The sequence below is a fragment of the Peromyscus californicus genome, unplaced genomic scaffold (genome assembly GCF_007827085.1).
Source record: "Peromyscus californicus insignis strain IS unplaced genomic scaffold, ASM782708v3 Scaffold_9__1_contigs__length_137607984, whole genome shotgun sequence".
Classification (NCBI taxonomy): Eukaryota; Metazoa; Chordata; class Mammalia; order Rodentia; family Cricetidae; genus Peromyscus; species Peromyscus californicus.
In genome coordinates, this window is record NW_026294617.1 from 65892144 (window position 1) to 65918900 (window position 26757).

A 26757-nucleotide genomic window follows, 5' to 3' on the forward strand; every position below is an offset into this window, starting at 1 on the left:
TGTATCTTAGGACAGGAGCCTCCTGTTTCTAACCTTAACCCATTCTCATATTTTCTATGTATCAGTAATCGTGATCCTAAATCATAAACTGTAACTTATTATGTCTTTTATGTAACTCTTTAGTTTTAAAACCATGCATTAAATTAAAAGTCTCAAGTGTTTACCATGGTTTTGAAGACCTGATTGATCTGGTTCCCGAGTTTTCCATTTCATCTCACATCCTTCTCCCATGTATTTTTCTGCAGTCACACGAACATTTCAATGCTTCCAGTATGCTGACTTCTTCCTCCCTCAGAGTCTCTGTAGACTCATTACTTACAAGGTATTCTTTTTTCAGTGAGAAAAGTCCAAGCTTTTCCAAACATGACAATCATACCTGATTCCTAGGTATGTGTGTGCTTTTGATAAGAGATGGATGATTAGGTATGCAAAACGTAACATGTGTAATGTGTTAGTTGGTAATCGTAAGGATGGACAGAAAGTGCCCAGGAGAAAAACAAGTGAGTGCTATTTTTAATTGAATGATGGGAAAGCAGTTACTGAAGGTGGCTTGAAGACCACATGAGAATAGGAAGAAGCAAAGTGCTAGAGAGGCCCACAGAAATCTACAAAGATACCCCCACAACAGACTGCTGGCAATGGTCGAGAGACAGCCCGAACTGACCTACTCTGGTGATGGGATGGCCAAACACCCTAATTGTCGTGCTAGAAACCCCATCCAATGACTGAGGGATCTGGATGCAGAGATCCATGGCTAGGCCCCGGGTGGATCTCTGGGAGTCCAATTAGCGAGAAAGAGGAGGGTTTATATGAGCGAGAATTGTTGAGACCAAGGTTGGATAAAGCACAGGGACAAATAGCCAAACTAATGGAAACACATGAACTATGAACCAATGGCTGAGGGGCCCCCAACTGGATCAGGCCCTCTGAATAGGTGAGACAGTTGATTGGCTTGATCTGTTTGGGAGGCATCCAGGCAGTGGGACCGGGTCCTGTGCTCATTGCATGAGTTGGCTGTTTGAAACCTGGGGCCTCTGCAGGGTCGCTTGACTCGGCCTGGGAGGAGGGGACTGGACCTGCCTGGACTGAGTCTACCAGGTTGATCTCAGTCCGCGGGGGAGGCTTTGCCCTGGAGGAGGTGGGAATAGGGGGTGGGTAGGGGGGAAGGTGAGGGGGGCAGGAGGGGGGAGAACAAGGGAATCCGTGGCTGATATGTAGAACTGAACTGTATTGCAAAATAAAAAAATAAAAAATAAATAAAATAAAATAAAATAAATGTTATTCTGAAAACTTAAACTCCTTGCATTTGACTTTCTCTGTTTTGTTGTTTTACTATGTTATTTATACACGGCAGCTATGTTTTAACTACAGAAGAGCCTTCTGTGTAAATAAATATGTCATCATCGAGCTCTGTCTTTATGAAGATGCTCAAATTAGCCAGTGTTTATATCACTGACTCAGAGCTAATAATTTCAGTTTCATTGCATGTTGCGTTGGTTCTTTGCCATGATCCTAGGGTTGAACTTAGTGCTTTGTCCCGCTTGGGTAAGTATCCTGCTCTACCCCTCCTTTTCCATGTAACATACATTTGTGTGATAGCTACTTGGATTTAGTGGCACATATGTGATTTTATGCTGACTTTAAAGAAAATACTTAGTTGTCAATGAGAGGACACTGGAGGTTAGCTTGAAATACAGTATTCTTCAGCCATGTGAGCTGGAACATTGAACTGAGCAGAGACTTAAAATGAAGCTGACAAACGATGCCCTCTTTTTTTCCTCATTAGTGAGTCTACACCTTCCCTCATTGTATTGGTCCATGAGGATAGATTGGTATAGAGCAAAGCACTCATTTTTCAATGCCTAGTTTGGGCTCAAAGTAATTCACATGAATGTAGTATATATAGACTAATTGAAAAAGGTAGGATTAGGTAGATCATTTTCACTTGTGTTTAATTAATACCTGTAATTAAGAGCTGGGCTAGAATACTGTTTTCACTGTGAGTAGGGAATGGTCTTAATATATTTTTTCATTATTTTAAGTTAAACAGTACTTACTTAACCAAACCTAGCATTTTTGAGGACCTTTCCCCGTATTGGCACACATTTATTGTCTCATGCTCCCAGAATCTTATCTCACTGCTCTCCACAACTTCAGACCTGTGTACACAAAGTGCCAATCTACACTTGTAATGTCTGGAAAGCATGTCCATGTTGGGGACATTTTTGTAACTGTCTTCTGCCCTGCCATCTGTTCACTGCCTTCTCCCTGCTGAGCAAATGTCTCTCCCATGCTTGTTTACAGAGGACAGCCATCACCAGGTTTCCTCTTTACCCTACATTGACTTCCTGCAAATTAGTTTTATTTTGCTTCCAAATATGTGTTTTACACACTGTCTTTCTTTAACTTTAATCACTACATATATCGTCAATATTTCCTTCCTTTTACACAAAAAATCCACAATAGTCATTCTGAAATGTTAGCTTCTGTAGACCCCTCATGGAACAGTCTGTTTCTTTTGTGTGCTTTAGTTTCTACTCTGTGACTTCTTCCCTTACACCCTAGCCAGCACCTCTGCCCCTCCACCTTGTCCATCACTGATCTCTATCCTCTAGTCACAGCTACTCTGTATTTAGATTGGTGTCAGTCTCTGTGGAACCCAAACAAGTGTGAAATCTACTGTATAGCCTAGACTGATTTTGATGTCATGATTCTCCTCTCTTTAATTCCCAAGTACTAGGATTGTATACATGGTTTACCAGATTTAGTTGGACTTTTTAGCGTGAATTCTTCCAATCTATGAACAACATGATACCTTTCTTTTTGTGTCTGTGTGCCTTCAATTTTTTCATTAATATTTTATAATTTTCAGCATTGAGATCTTTCATCTTCTTGCTTAAATTTATTCCTAAGTAGTTTGTTATTATAGTTATCGTAAATAGGATGCTTGCTTGATTTTTTTTTCAGATAGTTTGCTGTTGTATAGAATTGCCACTGATTTCCAATACTGACTTTGTTCCCTGCACTTTTAATGAACTTATTATTTCTAACATGTTTTGATGCAGTCTTTGGAGTTTCTATGTACAATATATAACTTCAGATAAAGTTAATACTTGCCTCCTTTACAGTTTGGGTGCCTTTTATTTTGCTCTTTTGACTAGTAAGTATTATCGGTAATGTTTGGAGAGTGAGCATTCTTGTTTTACTTCAGATCTCAGAAGAAAACTTTTGAAGTTTTTTCCATTTTTGTTCCATTAGTGTGTGTTTGTCATATATGGCCTGTGGTGGTTTGAATAAAAATGGCCTCCACAAGTTCATATTTTTGAATATTGGGTTTCCAGTTAGTGGAAGTGTTTGGGAAGGATTAGGAGGTGTGGCCTTGCTGGAAGAGGTGTGTCATTGGAGGTGGACCTTGAATTTTAAAAAGCCTATGTCAAATCCAGTTAGATCTCTCTCTTTTCCTCCTACTTGTGAAAAATGATTTAAGCTTTTAGCTACTGCTCTGCCACCATGCCTACCTATCAGCTGTCATGCTCTCTGCCATAATGATCATGGACTCTAACCCACTGGAATCATAAGCTCCCATATTAAAAGCTTTCTTTTATAAATTTATAAAATTTATAAATTGTCTTGGTCATGGTGTTCTGTTTCAGCAATAGAAAAGCTACTAAGACATGGCCTTTATTACACTTGAGTTGCATTCATTGAACTAACTTGTGAGTTTTTAAGCATGAAATGGTGTTGAATGTTGCAAAATGCTTTTTCATTTCAATGTATATGTTGAAATGATCATATAGTTTTGTTATTAATTTAATAGCATGATATATTTAGTTTAAGACCCAAATTTGTGAAATTTGGAGAGTTAGGAATTATCTTCATTTCATGTTTTCACAAGATCTTTTGAATGAGACCTCAAAGCACATAACAAAAGCAAAAGTAGACAAATAAGATTCAATGAAACTAAAAAGCTCCTGCAAGTCAAAAGAAAATGGAGAACTGAAGATACATGTTTGTATGCCACATATTGAATATGTCAGTACGTGCAAGAATATATAAATTACTTACAAGAAAGCAAATAACCTCATTAAAGATAAGCAAACGAGGAGTAGGGAGATGTCTCAGTGAAAAGGAACACTTTTGTACAAGTGTGCAACTTCAGTTCAGATCTCTCACACCCATATAAAAACTGGGTTTGGCCACATGGACCCCAGTGGTTGGGGGAGAAAAGATGGAGACAGTTGGCTTGATGGATAATTAGCCTAGCACAAAAAGGAGTTCCAGGTTTTAGGGAAAACCTTGTCTCAAGGGAATAAAGTAAAGACTAATAGTTACCTGATATTTCTCTGTGGCCTTGGTATGCATGTACATTGGCAAACATACCAAAACATGTGCATATATATGTTCATACACCACACAGATGCATCATGTACACACATTCTCTTTCTCCCTCGCGCTTTCCTTTTTCCTTTTTCTCTTTCTCTCAGCAAGCAAAGCAAATAATTTAAAGTTTTTTTCTGAAAAGAAGACATACAGCAGGTCTTGGTGGTATATGCCTTTAATCCCATCACTCGGGAGGTAGGGGCAGGTGAATCACTAAGTTTGAGGCCAGCTTGTTCTACAGAATGAGTTCCAGGACAGACGGGGCTGCACAGGGAAATCTTGTCTTGAATAACCAAAACCAACCAACCAACCAAACAACAAACAAAAAAGCATACAAGTGGCCAACATATATGTTTAAAATTTCCAGCATCCCTAATTATCAGAGAAATTAAAACTACAGTGAAATATCATTGCATATCTATTAGGTTCACTCCTATCAAAAGGATAGATGTTGGTGAGAATGTGGAGAACTGTGAACTGTTACAACTATTGATAGTATTTTAAATTACCACAACTATTAAGGAAAATAGTTTAGTGGGTCCTTCCAAACAAACAAACAACAACAACAACAAAAATGCCAATACCATATGATCTGTGATTTCCCACTACTAGGCATATTTCCAGAGAAATTGAAATTTGCGTGTCAGAGCGATATCTGCACATTAGTGCTTTTTTTCTTTACCATTGTTCACAGAGCCAAGATACTGAATCATCCTTGACTTCAGAGTCTAAATGGATAAAGAAAATATATAAAAAAAACCCTATAACTGATTACTATTCAGTCATAAAAGAAGGAAATCCTTTCCTATGTTAACAATGAGGATGAACATGGAGAACATTATATTTAGTTAAATAAGCCATTTGATCTTACTTATATGTGCAACTTTAGGAAGTTCAAATCATAGTAGACTAGAGTGATAGTTACCAGAGGCTGTGGGGAGGAGTGAGCTCTCTTTCTGCATCACCCAGTCAGGGACCACAGTTAATAAAATATTCAAAATAGCTAGGAGACTGGATTTTAAATGCCTTCATTACCGTGACAGATGTTTCAGATGATAGATACACTAATTACCTTGGTCTGATAATTTCATATTGTTTGCATATATGGAAACTTTATATTGTACCCCCTAAATATGTTCAATTATTTTTGTTCAGTATAAATTAAAAACAGTCATAATAGAACTCTATCACTAATCATTTAGTATGAAGAAAAGTAGGTGAAAATAACTTTCACATTTTCATGATTGATTGATTTCAAATTTTATCTTTAATTCTTTAATCAAACAAGTACTGGTTGTATATGAAAATTATGGGATAGGAAATAGCACAAAATACAGATGGTGCATTTTCAGAAATTTCAAAACTCCTTGTTGGCTACATGTTTTAAGATTCTCTTTGACTTTTTCTTAATTTTGAAAGAAGGGATTATAATGCTAAAGAAAAAACAGTTTGAAAACATATTCCCAGCTTATTTGGAGAATATTGGATAAAGTTTGTTGAACCCTCTGAGTCTTAATTTCTTTAAAGTAGATATAATGAAACTTGAATGAATTATATGATGTAATTAAAACATAAACTAAATTATGTTAGTGATTTTCATGATCATTACTATTGTGACTTTTGTACAATTTAAAGGCGAAAGCCAAGTCTGAGCCTGCATTTGAGAAATTAGTGCATACTGAAGGCAAGAGATCATGTCCATTTATTATTAGCATTTAATGGTTATGTGCTCTGCCTGACCTTGCTCTTAGGTAGGTTTCAGCTTAAGTTAAGAAACTCATTCTGAGTCCTTTTAATAATTTTTGCCTCTTTATTTGTAATATTTTTGTAACAAAATGCCAACAATAAATGTAATAAAATGGTTTAGAAAGTAGGAAAACATTTTCAAGAACTAGTTTTATTGATTTTTTTCTTAAACAATAAGTTTTCTAGTATTTCATTTCTAGTACATATAAGGCAATTCAAGTATGTAAGATTATTTCAAAGTGAAATAATTGAAGTTGTATTGTCAACTCTATAAGTATCATCTGATTAGGGGTATTTTTTCTTAATTTCAAACCATTAGATATAATAATTTAGGAAATTTAAATTTCAGGTAATCTACCAAATCCACAATCCATTGGTACCATTTTCTTAGTCCTTAAATTTAAGTGAAGGAAAGCATTTGAGCTGACTTTTTAACAGCAGTAACCTCAGAGCATATATTTATCTCCTGATTTCTTCTATCATAGCGTGAAGAAGTGAATTATTGAAAAGATAAAAATAAATTTTTTTGCTTTCTGTCAGAGTTCATATTCATAGCCAGCCTTGATAGAAGACCAGAATGATTTAGACAAGTTTGCTTTGGAGATTCATAACATATGCTTGCTGGACAGAATTGAGTTATCTCTGCTCTGGAGAGTAAGTTATTGTAGCAGGGGCTGACAGAGATGAAGATAACTGAGGGAAATTCAATTACCTTTTAGTGTTTTTTTTCTAATGGGATTCTTAATGTGAAAAAGATCCTTAGATGATGCGCTGGTTACTCCTGAGCTGTGCCTTGATTCTGGCTTCCTGAATACTACAAACTTTTACGTTAGATAGACCTTCCTTAAGTATAAAATAGGCAGTTTACTGTGTACCGTAGATTTGATTGATATAGACTTTAAATTTTTTTTTTACTTGACATCATTGATAATTTATATAATCCTTGACTATACTTGTGGTGTCTGGTGTTTTAAATAAGGCTATTATTTAATATGATAGCAATATTCTTCCTCTCCAATGACCTTTCAGAAGTGTATTGTAGCTTCTCACTGCTGGTCTATTTATGCCTCTGTCAGTTATCTTGTGCTGTTTAAAGCTGTTCAGCTGCTCAGGCATTTGCACTCTTGTCTTTGCATTCTACATTGATATCTTTATTCTTTCCCAGGATTCGATTTTTCAGTGTCTTGGAATCTGGCTCTTTTCTCCCCAGCCTTACAATAATTGTATTTAATTTGCTCTCTTTAGTACCCTTAGTGTCCTTAGATTCTTTTATTGTCCTCATTTCTCTTGACATAATTTGACATTAATGTCACACCCTCCTCTTTCAAAGGTTTTATTTTGCCTTTACTTTCTTACCTGATGTTTTGTTAGTCCGTTTTTCATTTCTCATGGTTCTCAATTTCTTATTCCTTTGATCAAAAGTGTAGATCTCTGACACAAATACTAGAGCAGTTTTAACCTTTGTATTTTGTTTTGACAGTTAAGTTAATGTTAGGAATACTTAAAACTTCTAGATAGAAAACATTAAGTATCTATATGAAATTTCAGTTGATTTAATTTACCAAATGATTAGGAAAGAAAGAATTACAGAAAGCACACAGTAAAACTCTCCTTTTAATCTCTTTTAAGATTTTTCTACAGTTTACCCTTACACAGTCATTTTCACTTATTAATCTTTTCAGAATTTCTTTATGAATATATACTCAAACTATTTTTATTCTCTCTCTTTATAAATGATGGCATGTTACAAATATTATTCTGTATTGTTATTTTGTTCTTGGAACTCAGTATTTTTTTTAACATGTTTATATATCAAACAAGAAAGTGTGAGGGACACTTTCCTAATAGTCTCTGTGCTATTAAACTTTTGAAAATTTGTCTTGATATAGCCTTAATTAAAAGAAATTATTATGGACAATTTTTAAGAGTTTGTTCTCTCCTTCCGTTCTTGGTTCCATGATCCAACTCAAATCATCAAGCTTTCCTGACATGTACTTTCACACTGAGCCATCTTGGTGGTCTTTGCTTTACATTTCTTGGATATAATTTTAATCCTATTCTTGTGTGTTTGTGCTTAATGAGTTGGTTAATTTTCTTTGAAGTTCTTGTGTTTAGTACAGCTTGTTATAGTTTTTGTTGTTACCTTACAGAAGCTTTCATTTTTTGGAAACAGGATCTTATATAGCTCAGGGTGGCCTCAAATTTGTTATGTAAAAAGGATGACCTTGAACTTTTGATCCTCTTGGCTTTGGATTGTTGATGTGTGCCCGCACAGATAGCCATTATGCTGAAGAAATTTTTAAAAAGTGATTTTTGTTATTGATTGTATAAGTGTTTTACTTTTATAGTATCTCGATTTTTGGTTATTGTTTGAAAGGGTCATGTACACATAAAGAAATTCTTTGTTTTGCTCAACATTTTTATGTTTAAAGGGTTTACTAATATATTTAGAATTTATGTTAGAATACATTGTGTTATGAATTTAATTTATTTTGTATATATGCTTGGGTTTCCCTATAATATCTACTATATATTCCCAATTTCTCCCTCTAATCTGACATGCTGCTTCTATGATATAGTAAGTGCCTCCATGTTTTAAGGTCTGTTTGTAGATACCTTCTTCTATTATTAATTTGTATGTGCTTTCATGTACTGGTGTTGAAGTGTTTTGGTTATTGAAGCATTGTAATGTATTCTAATGTAAGTGAGAATATGCTTCTCTTCCCCCTCACTGTCCTATTCAATTTTGTTCAGAGTTATAATATCATTAATATAATACTCGATTTGCTTTGTCTGGTTCTGTTTTGTTTCTTTAGGCTCATTGTGGTATATGGTCATGTCTGTATATACTATAATATCTTTCTACTTTTATTCATCTGATGTTTTGTTTTATCTGATTGAATTTGCTCTTGTTAATAAAATGTAAAAAAATATGGTAGGCATTTGTTGTTGATATAGGAGAAACGTGCCTTTTTTTTCTCCAACTAAGTATGATGCAACCATGAGCTGAAGTAGATATAGTTATTTTTGCTCATGGAAGGAAAAAAATTCCTTTTTCCTCTTTGTGATCAGGAACAGGTAGTATTAGTATATTGTCTTTTAAAATATTTGGTGGAATTTCTCCTTAAAATAGTTGAATACCATGTACGTATTTTCAAAAATATGTGAATAATGTTTCCCAACTATCTTGGTGTAAAAATTAAATTTGTTTTGTTTGCTTTTTAACCCTTTTACTAGTTTAGAAGAAGTAAAGTAGTTTAAAATTTGGAAATATATTCCTTATTTTAAATGTCTACCAACCTAGGAAATAACTCAGAGTATTGCCTTCAGTATTTTCATTTTAAAATTCCCATCAAATTTCCATTCATGTAATGTATGATAGATCTCTTAAGTTGAGTTTTTCTTGCTTTTTTCTATATAGCCAACTGTATTTCAGTTGTTACATTAGTTTGCTACTATGAGATATTTTTTATAATAGATGATTCTGACTATGGTTTAACAATCTATATATTCAATCAATACTAAAATCTTTTAGTGTGAGTGATTTTCTGTCTTAGAAAATAAGTTTTATAGTTATTGATAAAGTAAATCAAGAGAATGTAGTAATTCTCAAGGGTTGGTACATGCCATTTGATATGATTCACTAATCAAATCTAACTTAGATCAGTACAAGTTACATTCTCTGATTTGGAACAATATCCAAATATAAACCAGCTGGCCATTGTGGTCTTGCACTTTTTTTGTGGTTGATTTGGTTTTAGTTGTCTGAGAGATGCTATAGGTGTGTTCAGTACTACCTTGTATTTGTTTTCAGATTTCTAAATCTATTTATTGGTTTCTTTATGATTGTTATATAAATAAAAAATACTTAAAAAGTAAAATCCAGGCCAGGCAGTAGTAGCACATACTTTTAATTCCAGCACTCAGGAGGCAGAGGCAGGTGGATCTCTGTAGGCTGAAGATGGACGCCCCAACCTTACAGAGGAACCTTGGGTGACTGTCCAGGCAGCCAGCTGTTTCTTTCATTTCTCACATTTTTTTGAAAGAAGCTTGTTTGCACTTCCTGTTTTCTTAGGTTATATCATTTCCTTCTCGGGTCTCTGATGGAGTTGAAGACTAGATACTTATAGTTTTCCTTGTTACAGACTCAGAAAAGAAACTCACTAAGAGATGTAATGTATATAGGGTTGAGAGACATTAAAAGATAATTTTTAGTAATGCAAGTTAGGATAGAAAATGAATTAGGTATAAGACTTTGAACATACCAAGCTAAGATAGATAATGGAGTATTTGTCAAATGCAAATGGACTAGACATGGTTGATGTATTTATTGCCTGTATATATTGTATATAGTTACTATACTTAGTGTATATAGTTTTTCTTAAATTAGTTATAACCTTTTTTTAAATTTTAGATAAAAAGGGGGAAATGTGGTGATATTTTGTTTGTGATATAACAAAGCTTGCCTGAAGATCAGAGTGTGGAGCTAAGCCACTAGTTAGCCATAGAGGCCAGGCGGTGGTGGCACACATCTTTAATCCCACCACTCAAAAGGCAGAGGTAGACGGATCTCTGTGAGTTCAGGCCACCCCTGGACTACACAAGATTGATCCAGTATAAAAGAGAAACAGAACCAGGCAGTGATGTGTTGCACGAATTCTAAATGGTCTTATGATAAAAACCTGGAGCCAGATATTGGGGTAAATGCTGAAAGATCAGAGAGACAAAGCAACAAGCCACAGCTGTTTCTTACCTCGATAACTCCAGGAATCCTCTGACTGATTGCTCCTGAGTCCTCAGCTGAAAGGGCCTTCTAGTTCCTTTCTCCTCACACCATATATGCCTTTCTCCACCCAGCCATTTCACTTCCTATCTCAACCTTCCTAGTGCTGGGATTAGTGTGCTTCCCAAACACTGGGTTTAAAGGTGTGTGCCACCACTGCCTGACTGTGTTTCCTAGATTGATCAATCTCATATAGCCCAGTGTGGCCTTGAACTCACAGAGATCCAGAGAGATCTCCCTCTTGAGCGCTAGAATTAAAGGTGTGTGCCACCACTGCCTGACTTCTATTTTTAATCTAGTGGCGGCTGGCTCTGTACTCTGATCTTCAAATTTTATTAGAGTACACCAAAATATCACCACAGTGGTGGCACGCACCTTTGATCCCAGCCCTCAGGATCTCATGCTTTTAATCCCAGCACTAGGGAGATGGAGACAGGAAGTAATATGGCTGGGTGGAGAGAGGAATATAAGGTGGGAGACGGGAACTCAGCTCTCTTTCGGTTGAGGATTTTGTAAAGATAAGAACTAGTGGGTGGCTGCTCTTCTTCTCTGCTCTTTCAGCTTTCACCCTGATAACTGGTTTTTTATTGATAAGACCAATTAGAATTCATGTTACAGAGCTTTGTGAGTTAGAGGCCAGCCTGGTCTACAAAGCGAGTTCTAGGACATTCTGGACTGTTACACAGAGAAACCTTGACTCAGGGGGTAGAGGGGGAATCCAAGTACTTCTCATAGGGTTAACCTTGGAAACTCTAACTTAAAAGAACAGAAACAAAACCGAAAAACTCAGGTAAGAAAAAAAGCTTTTTAATAGCCAAGTGTTGTGGAAAGAGAATACTCTCTGACATCCTTCCCCTATCATGCTTTACAAGATAGTTTGATACTTAATCTTTCAGCATTTTTTTTTTTTTTTTTTTTTTTTTTGGTTTTTCGAGACAGGGTTTCTCTGTGTAGCTTTGCGCCTTTCCTGGAACTCACTTGGTAGCCCAGGCTGGCCTCGAACTCACAGAGATCCGCCTGGCTCTGCCTCCCGAGTGCTGGGATTAAAGGCGTGCGCCACCACCGCCCGGCATCTTTCAGCATTTTTATTGTGAATATCTACAATATGTAGGCTTGTATGTATTGTATGTATGCTTGTATGTATGTATTTTTGTAATTTGAGACCATAACCTTGTAAAATTCACAGAAATATCTCCTTAAAATCTTGCATGTGATTTCAACGGTGCTTGCTGGAGTGTGTTCTACATAATGCTTGTGGTTTGCTGGGCCATGGCTCTTCTCACAGTCTCAGTGGGAGAAGTAGTTGGAGGCTGATTGCTTGTCATTGTTCATTCTTTTGTTATACACACCACAGTTTCCAATTAAAGATTATATTGTTCTTTCTGGACACCTTTTTAAATATTACTTTTAATCATTTAATAAATGTCTTGGGATTTCTAATATCTATTCAAAGAAATGGATTTTATATACTCTTCAGACTCTTAATTTCAGCATCTAATATAGCACTAGAATATAGGAAGTTTTTAATACAGAATAGCCAAAAGAATGATTATTTCTATAATAAAATGTGTAATTTAGGATTAGTATTTTTTGAGGAGTCAAAATTTTCATATGCAGAATTTTAATTTTTATGAAAATTAATTGCCAAACATATAATTTGGTAGTTCAAATATTGATCTTGTATTATATGCTTAGATTTTCTGTGGATTAAATGTTGCTTTTGATATGATGGGGAAAGTTTATCTAAACATGCTATAAACCACCTTTTCTTTTGCTGAACAGGCTTTTATTTTGTAGCATTTATATTGCGAGACAGACGAGCAAGGATTTATAATATTTCATTATACAAGAGTACTAAAATTGTTATTGTAGTCTTTAATGTATTATAGAAAGCAGAAAATCATGACTATATTGCTGAGATTTCTTCCTGATCTGCCAAAATTAAGTATGTGCTATTGGATAGGATAGTTCAGTTATCTCCTGCAATGTGGGGCTCCATAAAGGTCATTGACTTAGTCCAAATCTGGTACTTACATTTACTGTAGATTGAACTATAGATAGTAAATTAGACGTGTTATTTTAATTATCTTGACATTTTATTTTCATTCAGATCTGTAGATTATTTAAACCAGTTCCTAAATATATGCTCTATTTGTATATTTTGATTGACTTTATATGTGCTTTTATATGCGTCTCAAGTTAAAAGAAAGCAAATTAATTCTGAGCTAAGTATTAGTTAATGTTAAATGTTTTCTATCCTTTACTTGTTTCATTATTTTAGTTTTCCTGTTACTAAGTCGAATTTCTCATTTTATTTTTATCTAGTAGTTAAGTTATCATACAAATGAAGCCGGATGGTGGTAGCTCACGCCTTTAATCCCAGTACTCATGAGGCAGAGCCAGGGGTTCTCTGTGAGTTCCAGGCCAGCCTGATCTACAGAGCAAGATCCAGGACAGGCACCAGAACTACACAGAGAAACCCTGTCTTGAAACAACAACAACAACAACAACAAAATTACCATACAAATGAAACATAATTCTGTGTGTGTGTATTTGGGGGGGTGTTGTTGTTACTAATCTTTTTGGCTTGTTTGTCTTAAGACAAGCTTTCATTTGTAGCTCATGCTGGCCTTAAACTCAAGATAATCCTCTTGCCTCAGCCTCATAAGTGCTTGGGTTACAAATATGTGCCACCATGCTTGTGTTTTCTTATTAGCTTTTCAGATACACTTGCCCTTAGGAGGCGGTATGGTGTTTTAAAATGAGCTTCCCGTTTAATCTTTTCTATTTCTATTTCTCTTATCCCTTATTACTCACCTTTTTATCTTCTTCTTGATTTGCTTTCCTTTTTTTCACTTTTGAGGCAGGGGTCTCTGGTTACCTGTCTCACCCTATAGTCTGTGAGAAAGAGGCAGAGTTACAAATAACTCTTCAAGTTTAGCAATGGTGTAATTGTTGCTGCTGCGGTTGCTTTTCGTTGGTGACTACAATACCCTTTGTCTTGCTGTTCTGTTCTTGGGAAACCCTCTCGGCTGAACATGTTTGTTATTTCTGGAAGAGAGGCTTGATTTTTAGTCAGTATAACCTAATAAACATTATATCAATAATTATATCCCAGCTTTAGTGTCACTAACATGGGGGGGTTGTACATCTTATTTAACCTTTTTATTTATATTTCTTTACGTTGCAACAACAGTGAACAGTCTTTGGAAATATTTGCTTGCATATGAATACATGTTTTTAAATTGGTAGCTTTCTGGTTTTGTTATTGTTATCACCTTAAATAAAAATGATAATGATAACTATAAAAAGATAAAATAGGGGCTAGAGAGATGGCTCAGTGGTTAAGAGCTCAGTGCTCTTTCAGAGGCTAAGAGTTTTGTTCTCAACACCCACTTCAGGAGGATCACAGCTACCTCTACCCCAGCCTTGGGATTTGATGCTTCTTCTGAACTCCCTTCTCAGCCCAGGCCTTTTCTCTTTGCCAGCTCTAAGGCCTAGTTCAGGTCCTTGGAGTAAAAGTTCTTCTGACTATATATTGTTTATTTCTGGAATTAGGTCCCATCCACTTACAGACAGTCAGTCAGTCAGTCAGTCAGTCAGTCAGTCAGTCAGTCAGTCAACCAGTCTCTCTCAGTGTGTGTGTGTGTGTGTGTGTGTGTGTGTGTGTGTGTGTGTGTGTGTGTGCCCCCATACATGCATGTGAGTGTAGGTTCACATGTACATGTGGGTGCACATTCAGATGTCTGCCGCCTATGCATGTGAATATCAGAGGGCAGCCTTGGGGATCATCTTTCAGGTGCTGTACACCTTTCTGCATAGCTAGAGACTCAGTATTTCTCAGTTCATTTTCAGAGTCAGGTTTATCTAGTATTCTTTCGAGGGTGTCTTTTGTGTTGTTTCGCTTCCTGTGATTTCCCTGTTGGAGCTCACATTTCCTACTTGAAGGTCTTCTCTGGGTAACTGTTGAACAGATCATGTACATATTTGTTTAGGACACACATACGTATACTATAAAAAGCTATCTTTTTTTTAGAGCTCTTTATGAAAAAAGAGCTGTCATTGGGGACAAAAACAAATATGTAAATGTAAACTAGTTCCAGCACTTGGGAGTAAGTAGGATCTTTGAGTTCAAAGCCAGCCAGCCATGTAGTGAGTTTCAGTCCAGCCAAGGTTATATATTGAAAACCTGTCTCAATTTTTGTCTCATACTGCATTGTTTGTAATTTGTACCATACTGGTCCTTTGTATATTATGATTTTCAGTTTTATGTTTTATGGGTTGTGTGCGTGCATTCATACATGTGTGTATGCGTGTGTGTGTGCTCATTCCATACTTTGGCTACTGTAATACTGCAGCAGTACACACAGATGTGCAAGAATCTCTGTGGTATGCACAGTTAGAGACCTTTTTCTCTAAAGCCCAACAGTAGTATAAATTGTTCATAAAGTAGTTCTAGCTTCAGTTTTATGAGAAAATTCTATATTGATTTCCATAGTGGCTGCATCAGTTCCACCATCAGTATATAAAGATCCTCCTTGCATTCTAAACATATGGAAAAATGTTCACCATCCATAGCCATCAGGGAAATGCAAATAAAACAACTTTCAGATTCAGTCTCCCCCAGTGGAAATGGCTATTATTAATATATGTCAATAAGAATCAAAGAACTTATAGCAGTATAACAGTTTGTAGGTAGATATACAAATTCACTTAACATTTCATACGCTAAATAATTTATTCAAACTTTTGAGGAATATTTCCTTTAAGAAGGAAATGGGTAAAACATTTACTTAAGGAAAGTACAAACGTATTTAAATGGGAGAGGTTTGGCTGCTATTTAATAGGCAGGATGTTTGGGACAGGATCTAGCTATACAGACCACACTGGCCTGGAACCAACTGTTAGCCCAGCCTGGCCTCCAGTGTGCTCGAATTATAGCAAGGACCACTAATCCAGGATTGCATGTCTATTCTCCACCCTTAGTTTTGTCCCTCCCCCTTGCTGTTTTATTTTGTTACATTTTATTTGTTCTATCTTGAGTGCTGGCTTCTTGGTGAATACTTGTTTCTTCTTTAATTCTGTCTAATTCATAAGGTTTTTTTCCCTTTCCCTATATACTATATTGATCCCTCTCTGAGGAATTTTGATAGTTATTTTTATCTCTTATTGTAAAGCTGTGATTGTCTACTCAATTGCATTGCTGGAAAAAAGGACTGTTAACTGTACATTCTGGAACGTAGAGTAAATGTAGGAAGCTGTTATTTCACGAAGACAATGTTCTCATCATTTTGTTTCTATTATTTAGTCCTCCAAAAGATCTTGTTAAATTATCTAATGTTTTAGATGAAGCAGCTGAGACACAGGATTTTTGTATCACTTGTCCCATTTTGAAGACTTCACATCTAAAATTTGAGCTATCTGACTATAGATATTATTCATTTAAGTACTGATTTAGTTAAGATTATTTATAAAGCTGTATCAATTATTTTCCATTCTGCTTCTTTTGAACTACTTTTGTTTTGCAGTTGGCTGTGAGTTACCCATTTGTAGTTGTAAATATTTTTTCTCACTTATCCATGAGATCTTACCAAGTTAAGTAAATGACAATTGTTTTGTATGTTTTAAAACCACATTATGATTTTTAAAAGCTTTTTTAAAATTCAGTTCTATTTATTGTTTAAATTCTGTCAGTTTTATTGAACATGGATACCCGACACCTTTTACTTAATTTTCTAAATAGATAGATGATGTATTGCCAGCATTGTTAATGGACCTATCTTGCCTTTTTGTATAGTGTTTGGACATTTATCTAAAATTTGGTGGTTTAAAAAATATCAATTGGTATTCTAGTAAGTAATAAAATAATAAAGCAGTATTGTGTATACATTGGAAAGTATGTGCAAACTTCAGGCTGCTTGGTGTAGACTTGTTTTTACAAATATATATATATATATATATATATATATATATATATATATATATATAAGGCATTCTAATACAAGCTCTTATGAGAAACCTTATAAGTTTCAAACCTGTGTTAATCTTTAAATCATTTAATATTATTGGGGACTGCAGTTTGTAGAGATAAGACCCCAGAACACATTGCACCTAGTCCATTAAAAGAAGAAGAAATGGGAGAGATACTTTGATAAGTGTCCTGCCTGTTTTAACCTTGAATGCTATTATGGGGTGGGCTGGGAAGGGGGGATGGTGCTCTATCTGTTTCATTGGCTTAGACTTTTTCCTGCTGAGAGAAATCAATACTTTGAGGCGTTGCATGACAGAGAAATCACTTCAGAATTAAAGGTGGCTGTCACACATTATCATTGGTTGACTTTTGTTTGCTGTGGAGGTTTTGAAGCTTTCATTTTTCTTAGTCTTTTTCAGGACTCTAAGGTTTCTGTAGGTAGCATTAATTTTTTTTTTTTTTTAAGATCAGTCTTTAAGTCTGGGGTGAGTGATAAAGCACAAAGACCTCCAAAAGTAAATTATTTAGAAACTTCTTTATTTGTTGAACTTTCCATGATTTTCCTTTTCAACAGTTTTCAGTAAATTTATAGTAGAAGTGATTTTGAGACAATTGAGAAGTAACATTCTTAAAACTGTTGGGCAGAAGCCATGCTTCCCTAATTAAAGTTCCAATAATCTGGGTGTAGCACTTACAGTGAAGAAGGTAGAACTGTGTGCTCTGACATGGAGTGAAATACTCGAACCCACTAACGTAGAAAACAATGGTCACAAGCTCTTCTTTTAGTTCCTGTATCATTGGTCTGCTTTCTGTCTAAAGGCAATTTTTTTTAGTATTTAAATTTTAAACCCTAAATTAAACCATTTATATTGTTAACATGCAATATTAAATTAGGAAAAGGATTCTGTTATATTTTGAGACAGTTTTGGTTTCAAAATTTCAAATTGTTTTGTTTTATAATAATCTGGTAAATTAGTTGCCTTGTATCAAATAAAACATGTTATTCTAGAAACCTAATGCTTGAAACCTTGCAAGTCCGACCGCCTTAGTTTAGCTGAGTTTCTTGATGTTAAACAACAGTGTTTGTGAAGCCTCTTCCTTGGCAGCTGTTAGAACTCTTTTCTGACTTATGATAACCATGGCTCCAATCCCAGTCTCTCTCCTCCCGTCCTTCTCCTTGCCTCTTCCTCCCTTTTCATGGGTGGAGGAAATTTTCTAATTTCTGTAGAATGTGTTGAGCTGTTCCTCCCTTGTTTTCCTTTGTTGTTCTTGGTTTTGAATTGGGCTCTTCTGTGTAGCCCTAGCTGGTCTGGAACTCACCATGGAGACCAGCTGGCCACAGAACTGCCACAGCCCTCCAGCTTCTGTATCTGTCTGCAGTACTGGAATTACAGGCCCAAGCCATTAGGCCCGGCACTCCATTTTCGATATTAATAATTTATAGATCCTTTTCTTTTCTTGTTCTTGAACATTCTGGCTATATATTATAATGATATTGGAACTGTTGTTAGAGAACAAAGTGGTACTTTTATTGAATTTTTTCTGTAAAAAAACTTTCTGTATACTTTTAAATAGTTGCACCTTTTAATTATCTTTCATATATTAGGCCATTTTTTTTTTTTTTTTTTTGATTTTTCGAGACAGGGTTTCTCTGTGTAGCTTTGCGCCTTTCCTGGGACTCACTTGGTAGCCCAGGCTGGCCTCGAACTCACAGAGATCCGCCTGGCTCTGCCTCCCGAGTGCTGGGATTAAAGGCGTGCGCCACCACCGCCCGGCTAGGCCATTTATTTTTAATAGACATTTAGATCACTGATCTCAATTCTCTACTTTTCTAATATATTTAAGATATAAGTTTTCCTTTAAGTTCTGCTGTAGCTGATTTTGTATTTTTTCTAATTTTCATTGATTTTTAGGTTAATCTGAGGGAAGTTTCTTAATTCCCAATTATGTAGGAGCTTTTAAAAAGGATGTTCTTTCACCTTAGACAATAACCAAAGAATCAAAAGATTTGGTATTTCTAGATCTTTCTCTGCATAACTTTTTCTCTAGTAATTTGTCCTTCACATTCTTGTCTTCTGAGTAGACTTTTAAAATTTAAATTAACTGATTTGTGCATGTGAATATTGATGTTACAGTTAGAAGACAACTTGTAGAAGTTGGTTTTCTTCTTCTACCATTGTAGGTCCTGGAGATTGAATTCAGGTTGTCAGGTTTGTACCCTTGCAGCCATCTCATTAGCCCCAAATCGACTCAGTAATCTGCATTTGTCTAAGTATAGGGTACAAAGACATACATAAGGGTATTGTATGACATGGCTGAATTTATGGTTATGTGTTCTAGGTAATACAATGTGATCTTGTGCTACAGGGGGAACCCAGTAGTTGAGGACTTGCCTAGCACATGTTTCATCTCAGTACCACAACACAACACAGCAATACAATACAAAACTATGTTTTGAGTTTTTTGGCAATCATGTACTTTTGGGGGTTGAGGATAGAGTATATAAATGTATTTATACTATTAAAAATGTCTTCTAGAAAAAAAAATCCAGTGGTTGTTCGTAAGAAGCTATCTAAATTATTTCTAACTCTTAATTTTGAACTAATCAAAATCTCTTTCTAAAGTGAAATAAGTAGGTTATTACCTGAGGAAAACTGATTCCACATGTTACTGAATATAAAAAAGCTTCCTAGTGTAATAATATGTTTGAAGTGAGGGTGTCTAGTTCAGCTTTGTATAGTTCACTGTTGGGTGAGTAGTGTATAGGTGAAGATCCTTACGGTAGTTATGTGGGCTCAAATTTTGAATAAACATTTGGTTCAGCTATGAAAACTTGAAAGGTAGGTCTAATTGATGAAAACAGATGATGTAGGCAATGGATGGTTTGATTGGAACATTTGAGAAAACTTTGGTCAATATACAAGGATTTCATAACAGAGAGAGCCATAAGGGAAAAAATGTTAGTACCAAGAGAGAAGGTCAGTTTAGTGCCAGGAAACCAGAATTGACTGTTTGAGTTTCAGGTTGCTCCTCTCTGAATTTCCATGCAAAGGGCAAATACTGAAATAGGATAGAGTTATACAGTCCACATGAAAAAGTGTAAAGTCAGTATTGTCTATGCTTCTTCATTGAGAGAGCCAGTATAGGAACTTATATTATGGTGGCCATTCTAAGTTGTTTTCCTATTCCATTATAACTTACTTAATTACTATAATTAAATTAAGTCTAAGAAGCAAGCTTATTTTATTTTTCTTTATTAATTCTACAGTAACAAATGTTAAGTTTCTTTAATAGTCTTCAAATGCAAATTGAATTATTCAGTTTTCAAGGCAATTCTTTTGTTTTTGTATTCAGATACTTTTGTACTATTGTTGTGATGTTGCATTATTTAGTTATGTGATACGTAAGTCCAGAAAAGCAGAGGTAGTGTGAAGTAAAATGTTCTGCCTAAAATAATACTGAAGGAGGATTTTAGAGCTACCCTTTACTTTTTATGTCCTTAATTATGTTGTCAGTTGAACTTTAGGGGTAGAGTATTGGGTAACTCTAGTCAACCTTTAAACACAGATACATGTGTTCCCCCAACACATGTGTGCCACGCAAGTATTCTCATATGTATCTGACTGAATAATATAAATTATTATTGGTATTTGATGAGAACATCTTCAATTTACACTATTAAGATATTTTTAAAAACAGAGACAAGTTCATTATATGTTTTAGATATATTCTTATTTGGTTTCCTTTTATCATGTTTTAAGGTCAAATGTGTCTGTAATGTTCTACAAGGAGACAGAGATTGATAATCAGGAAAGAATGGTCCTTTAATGTGATTTATATCTATAGATTTTATGTCAGATATGAAAAGTTGCCTTTTAAATTGTAAAGGAAGATCCATTAAAGAACACTTTAAACCATTTTACTATTTAGCTTACCTTGAGTCCTTGTTTTTAGAAATGCCTTTTCAGCAAACTTTGATAGACTAGCAAATGTTTATTGTTCAACTATTTATAAAAAATAGAAATAGTCTCTTTAGAAAGGTCTTGCTACAAGTAAGGGCACGTTTAGTTGTGTTTAAAATGAAGATATGCAATGTTTATGGGAGTACAGTGACCATTGATTTCTCTAATTTCCACCAATGATTTGAATTTCCTCTCATTGGATAAAGTTAGAAATAGGCATACTGTGGATGTAGTAATTCATGATACAATGTATATAAAGATCTCTGTATACTTATACTGTTCTTTTATCTGTAGGTTAGCTTCTTAGCTCTTGTGTGGATCTCTGAAAATGTCACTATCAAGTGATATTTGCAACAATGAAATAATGCCCTTTTTCATTTAAGCTGCTATCAATTCAGATATTTAAAAATATTTTTCCTTCTGTTTGTTCAAATCAAAATTTACTGAAGTGTCCCCTCCTGTGACTTCGTTATCACAGTCCTTCAACAGATATAAAATGTGATATTTGTATTTTATTTGCTCCAACCTACTTTCTAATATATCATATACATCATCATCTCTACATCATCACTTACATAATACAACATAATTTGTTTTTATCTGATTTTAATATTTATCTTATTAATTATATAGCAATACATTAAAATTTTTAGCAGTAGTTAAGTAAAATTGAATATTTTGTTCTCAAACTAATTATTTGTTTTTATGTTCAGATATTTTTGTACTCATGCTGTGATGTTTATATCTAGTTTATATGACATTTAAAGTTGAAAAATAGAGTGATGTGAAGCAGGATATTCAACCCACAATAAAATAAAATGAAAGCATGCTTTTGGGTTTGTTCTCAAGTGTTATCTTGGATGCCCCCTCCCCTTGCATACTGCTCAGAATCTTTGAATGTTTCTTCCTCTTCCCAGTTGGTCCTTTTTCATATCCTGCTGGCTGCTCTCTTCTCCCAGTGAACTTCATGGAGTTGTTTCTAGGACCATGGACATCTTTCCAATGGCCACACCACAGAAGAAAACATCTTTCCCTCCTCTAGCAACCATTAGTTGCTTATAAATCCTCAGGAAAGGGTTCAGTCTAGTGAATTAGTCCCTGTATGACAAGATGTTGAAGGACACTGTCTTGCCCAGGTAACCACAGCTGCTGAGGTCAGAGTTAACAGCCATGTCATCCTAGAGAACAGGGTCCCAGAGCACTCTACTTTCTTCCATGATGTTCACTAAGCCTTTGAGGGGATGATATAAATATCCTCTCTATGGCTAAGCATTCAACAGTCACTTGTTCTTGAGTGATAGATTCTTGGAATTAAAGTAATTCTCTCAGCAAGTTTAAACCCAGAGAAATTAAGGAATTGGCCAATCCTATCAAGAAACATTAGCCAGATGATAGAGTAATCTGGTTTATTTTGACTCATAGTGATTTTTTTTTCCTTCCTTCCTTCCTTCCTTTTTTTTTCCTTTTCCTTTTTGGTTTTTCGAGATTGGGTTTCTCTGTGTAGCTTTGGTGCCTGTCCTCGAACTCACTCTGTAGACCAGAGAAATTAAGGAATTGGCCAATCCTATCAAGAAACATTAGCCAGATGATAGAGTAATCTGGTTTATTTTGACTCATACTGATTTTTTCCTTCCTTCCTTCCTTCCTTCCTTTTTTTTTTTTCCCTTTTCCTTTTTGGTTTTTCGAGACAGGGTTTCTCTGTGTAGCTTTGCTCCTTTCCTGGAACTCACTCTGTAGACCAGGCTGGCCTCAAACTCACAGAGATCTGCCTAGCTCTGCCTCCCAAGTACTGGGATTAAAGGCACGTACCACTACCGCCCAGCTCAGTGATTTTTTTTTCTATTCTCATTCTGAACTCCATAATTTTCAGTTTAAATAATTGCTGAAAAATACTTTGACCTGTATTTTTTTCTTGTGTCAAAATGTATTGCTTCTCTATTTTTCTTTTGTGCTTTTGCTTTAAAGGTTCGTTTTCTTCCCTTCCATGAGTAACTTACCTCCTCAAATCATCCATTGTTAAATTCAGGCTTTGATTCTTTATGAAATGATGCATTACACATACAGTTTTTTTCTTTATGCATGTGAATAACCTTTGTCTCTTCTAGTTTTTCCACTTTCCTTTCTGCTAATGGTCCCTGAGCCTTAGGTTGGGGTGGGCATGATATGATTTGTGGCTGTGCAGTCCACTGACACTTATTATCTGTACTTTGATCAGTTGTGAATTTCTACATTAACTTTGTCTACTGCACAAAGAAACTTCTCTGAGGTCTAATACTTGGACTACTTTAAATATAAGATATGAATTTAGAGGGCAGTTTGATACTAATCCATTTAGCAGAATAATAGGAGTAAGTTCACCCCTGGGGTCTCTGAGCTCCCCCAACCATGGTTTCTAGGCCAGATTTACATTATTGGGGATGTGTTTCCTCTTGTGGCATAGGCCTTAAATCCAATCAGAAAGTGGTACTTACCCCAATCACTACGTATGTTTTGTCATCCTGGACTTTATTGTAATTCAAGATGAGTAAGTCTGTTGATGACTTATCTCTTAGGACCTACATAGCACCTTTTGTTACTAGGAAAGCTCGTCAGCAGAAAGGAAGCTTTCTGGTCAGTATCAACTTGATTTCTCTATGGCATGTGATCAAAGTGGGTAGTGTCTTCAGCAATAGGGCCTTAATATTAAGTTCAGTACCAATAGCCTTTGTTGTTTTGGAGGTCTCCAGGTAACCCATGCATGACTAACAACTTACCTGCCACTGGGCTTTTTATTTGGTACTTTATGACTTTGCAGAATTAACTTCAAGTCAACTCTTGTATTTTTAAAAATAGCTTATAGTAGTTTTCATGTGGCTTTCAAGCCATTTTAATGATAGTTATTTCTCCTTCACCCCTTCTACCCAGTTTCCTTCCATCCCTGCCTTAAACCTGCCTCCCCAATATTCCCCCTCTCCCCTTCATTAGGTCATTTTTTTAGGGTTCAAATGTGTTAGAAGTTTATGATTCCATTTAGAATAAACACTGTTTTTTTTTTAGCTGCCATAGATCTACTGTATTTCAGTTTTGGCTTTTTCTTTAGGTCATCCCACTCCTTGCCCTGTAGGATAGAGAACGTTCAATGCTTCTGATGGTGTGTACTTGTTCTTCTATACATTGAGAAGGAGGAGCATACTATCTACTTAAACTTTGAACTTTCTACTTCATACAATAATTACATCAGGTGACCTAGCCTAATTTGTCAGTGTGATGTAAATTACCCTTGCATGGTTAGGACAATCAGGACCCTTCTTTGTTGCTGGTGTTGTGGTGGGAGTTGCATGTAACTATAGTCCATACAGTTTCCTACTATCCATATAATAGGAGAGGCAGGTAACCACACTATATATGTGTAATATATAAAGTAACAACATATCTGCCAACCAAATGCAGGCTACTTCCCAGAGAGTATGTGTTTGTGTATGTGTATGTATGCATGTACTTTAATTTATAAGTTAAGGCCATGAGTTGGTAGACCCTGTAGAGGGTCAAGTTTACATCAGTGCTCGTGCTTCTAATCATGATCACAGAAACATCATAAATGTGACACCAGAAGTGGCAGAACTCCAGAAGGAAAAAACAAAAACAAAAACGTTTTGGGAACTAGCATTGTGCCCAATTATTGCTAAAGAACCCTAAGGTGTTTTGAAAAATTGCTAAGATAGTGTTTTTCAACCTTTGATGTAAATACCATTACCTGGAGAAGATTAAAGTCTAGATACTGCCTTAGTATTTTGGGAATGGGACTTACTTCTGCATTTTAAATCTCCCAGGTGATTATTTTGCTACAGGTCTCTTTTAAAGGTAGAATTTAAGAGACCAAATTTTTCTTTTTCAAGGTTTTGAGAAGTTGCTGTGTTTACTAATTTAAGCTTAAAAAAAAAAAACAAAACTTAGCAAAACAGGGCTGGAGAGATGGCTCAGAGGTTAAGAGCACTGATTGTTCTTCCAAAGGTCCTGAGTTCAATTCCCAGCAACCACATGGTGGCTCACAACCATCTGTTATGAGATCTGGTGCCCTCTTCTGGCTTGCAGGGATATGTGCAGACAGAACACTGTAGACATAATAAATAAATCTTTAAAAAAAAAAAAAACTTAGCAAAACAAAACGAAACCTCTTATTCTAGCCCTTGCAGGGACCTCATAAGTTGCCTCTTCTCTTTAGTTATCTTGTCTTATTACAACCCACTCTTTTGGATCCGTCATGATTATTTTAACATGTGAATTGATCCCTTATTCTCCTGTTTAAAAATTTTCAGGGCATTTGAATGAAATCTAAACTCACCATAATTATCTAGTACAAATAATATCTCCAAATTAATATCATAGCAGTATTTCTTCTACTTGGTCTAAAGACCTCTCCAACCTTACCTTATTCTGGCTGTAATGCAGGACTCAGCTTTCATATATTTTGCTGTTTATCATTGATAATATCGCTGTTTAGCTGCTAATAGCTTCAGAGTATATCTTATTATTGACTTTAGAAAACTAAATTAATCAATGTTTAATGAGTGTTATAAAATTAGCTTTAAAGTTTTGGTTGGTTTGATTCATTCTAAAAATTGTTTCATGATACATTTTTAGTTATTTTCACCCACATTTTTATAGTTAATTAATTAATAAATCTTTCTCTTCTCCCTTTCCAGTCATTGTGTGCTCAATATTCTGCAGACAAACGTGAAGAAGAGAAGATGTGTGATCATTTGATAAGAGCAGCTAAATACCGAGACCATGTGACAGCAACTCAGTTAATCCAGAAAATTATCAACCTTCTCACAGACAAGCATGGAGCCTGGGGAGGTTCGACAGTGAGGTAGGAAATCCTACAGGGTGGCCCCTCCTCCTCTCGGCAGCCTAGGTTTCAATAAATGGCTTTGAATGTGAACGTGGCTAAATGAAGACCAGAATTAACTTTATGTCTTTACTTTGAATTTAACTCATAGGAAGAGTACATCTATATGGGTATCTTTATAGATCTTTTTAGGTACTAGTTCTTTCAGATTATTTTTAAAGAGAATTTGTACATCCTCACTCATCTTACAGTGAATTGGTTAGAGAAACAAATGTTATGTTATTTTATTGATTCCATAGAATCTCCTGAAATACATTATTTTTAAAATGATTTTATATTTAATATATGTATCTCATAGACATAGAATCTAGTTTAGAACTTTTCCCATAATAATTTTGACATTTTTTTCCAAGTTAACTCAAAAAGTTTGGATTGAAGGCCACTTGTAAGATTGTTTGCAAGTGTTCAGTAACAGAAGAGGTATATAACTTTTGGTTTCAAGTTTTGAGGTCAACTCAATATATACCAGATTTATGATAGTAACCATGTTTGTTTCTTTTTCAATTCTACTCCAGTTGATGTGATGGGATAGTGGCCATGAAATGCCTTTAACACCTTATACAATCTAAGGTGGTGGCCTCCCACCCCTCACTCTGTGTGCTGTGTCAACAAAGGTCATAGAGTTCTGTGGTGCTTTAATGCTACATATTTGATAAGCTCATTTTCATACAAGGTACTGAGTAAATTAGTGTAGTCCTTTGATGTGCATGGTACATAGTGGGAACTGAACGTATATTACTTGAAGTTTTTTTCTTTATTTTTTCCCTGAAAGAAACTGTAAAAACTGAAAAGAATTGGTGTGTGCGTTGGGGGTAACTTTATACTGTTTCATAGGTCAGTATTATCAGGAGACCAAGTTCCTTTCTAGTGATAGCTATTAATTTGTTTAGTACTGTCAGAACCAAGTATTTCTGAAATGATTTTGTTGTAACAAAGTATCTTGAAAAGATAAATGGACTGTAGAATGTATTTATCAGAATTAATTACTGGTTAATAATAGAGTTGCTATACAGCTAGATACTAGTTA

The 26757-nt window shown here is 35.3% G+C and overlaps 1 protein-coding gene across 4 annotated transcripts in view; it reads left to right on the plus strand.

The window, feature by feature from the left end:
* Lrba (LPS responsive beige-like anchor protein) overlaps positions 1-26757 on the plus strand; it is a 563056-nt gene that overhangs the window by 197957 nt on the left and 338342 nt on the right. For all 4 annotated transcript variants that reach the window (XM_052731913.1, XM_052731912.1, XM_052731914.1 and 1 more), the window contains one exon: positions 25525-25691. In XM_052731913.1, coding sequence (XP_052587873.1) covers positions 25525-25691 — 167 coding nt within the window. The remainder of the gene's footprint in view (positions 1-25524; positions 25692-26757) is intronic.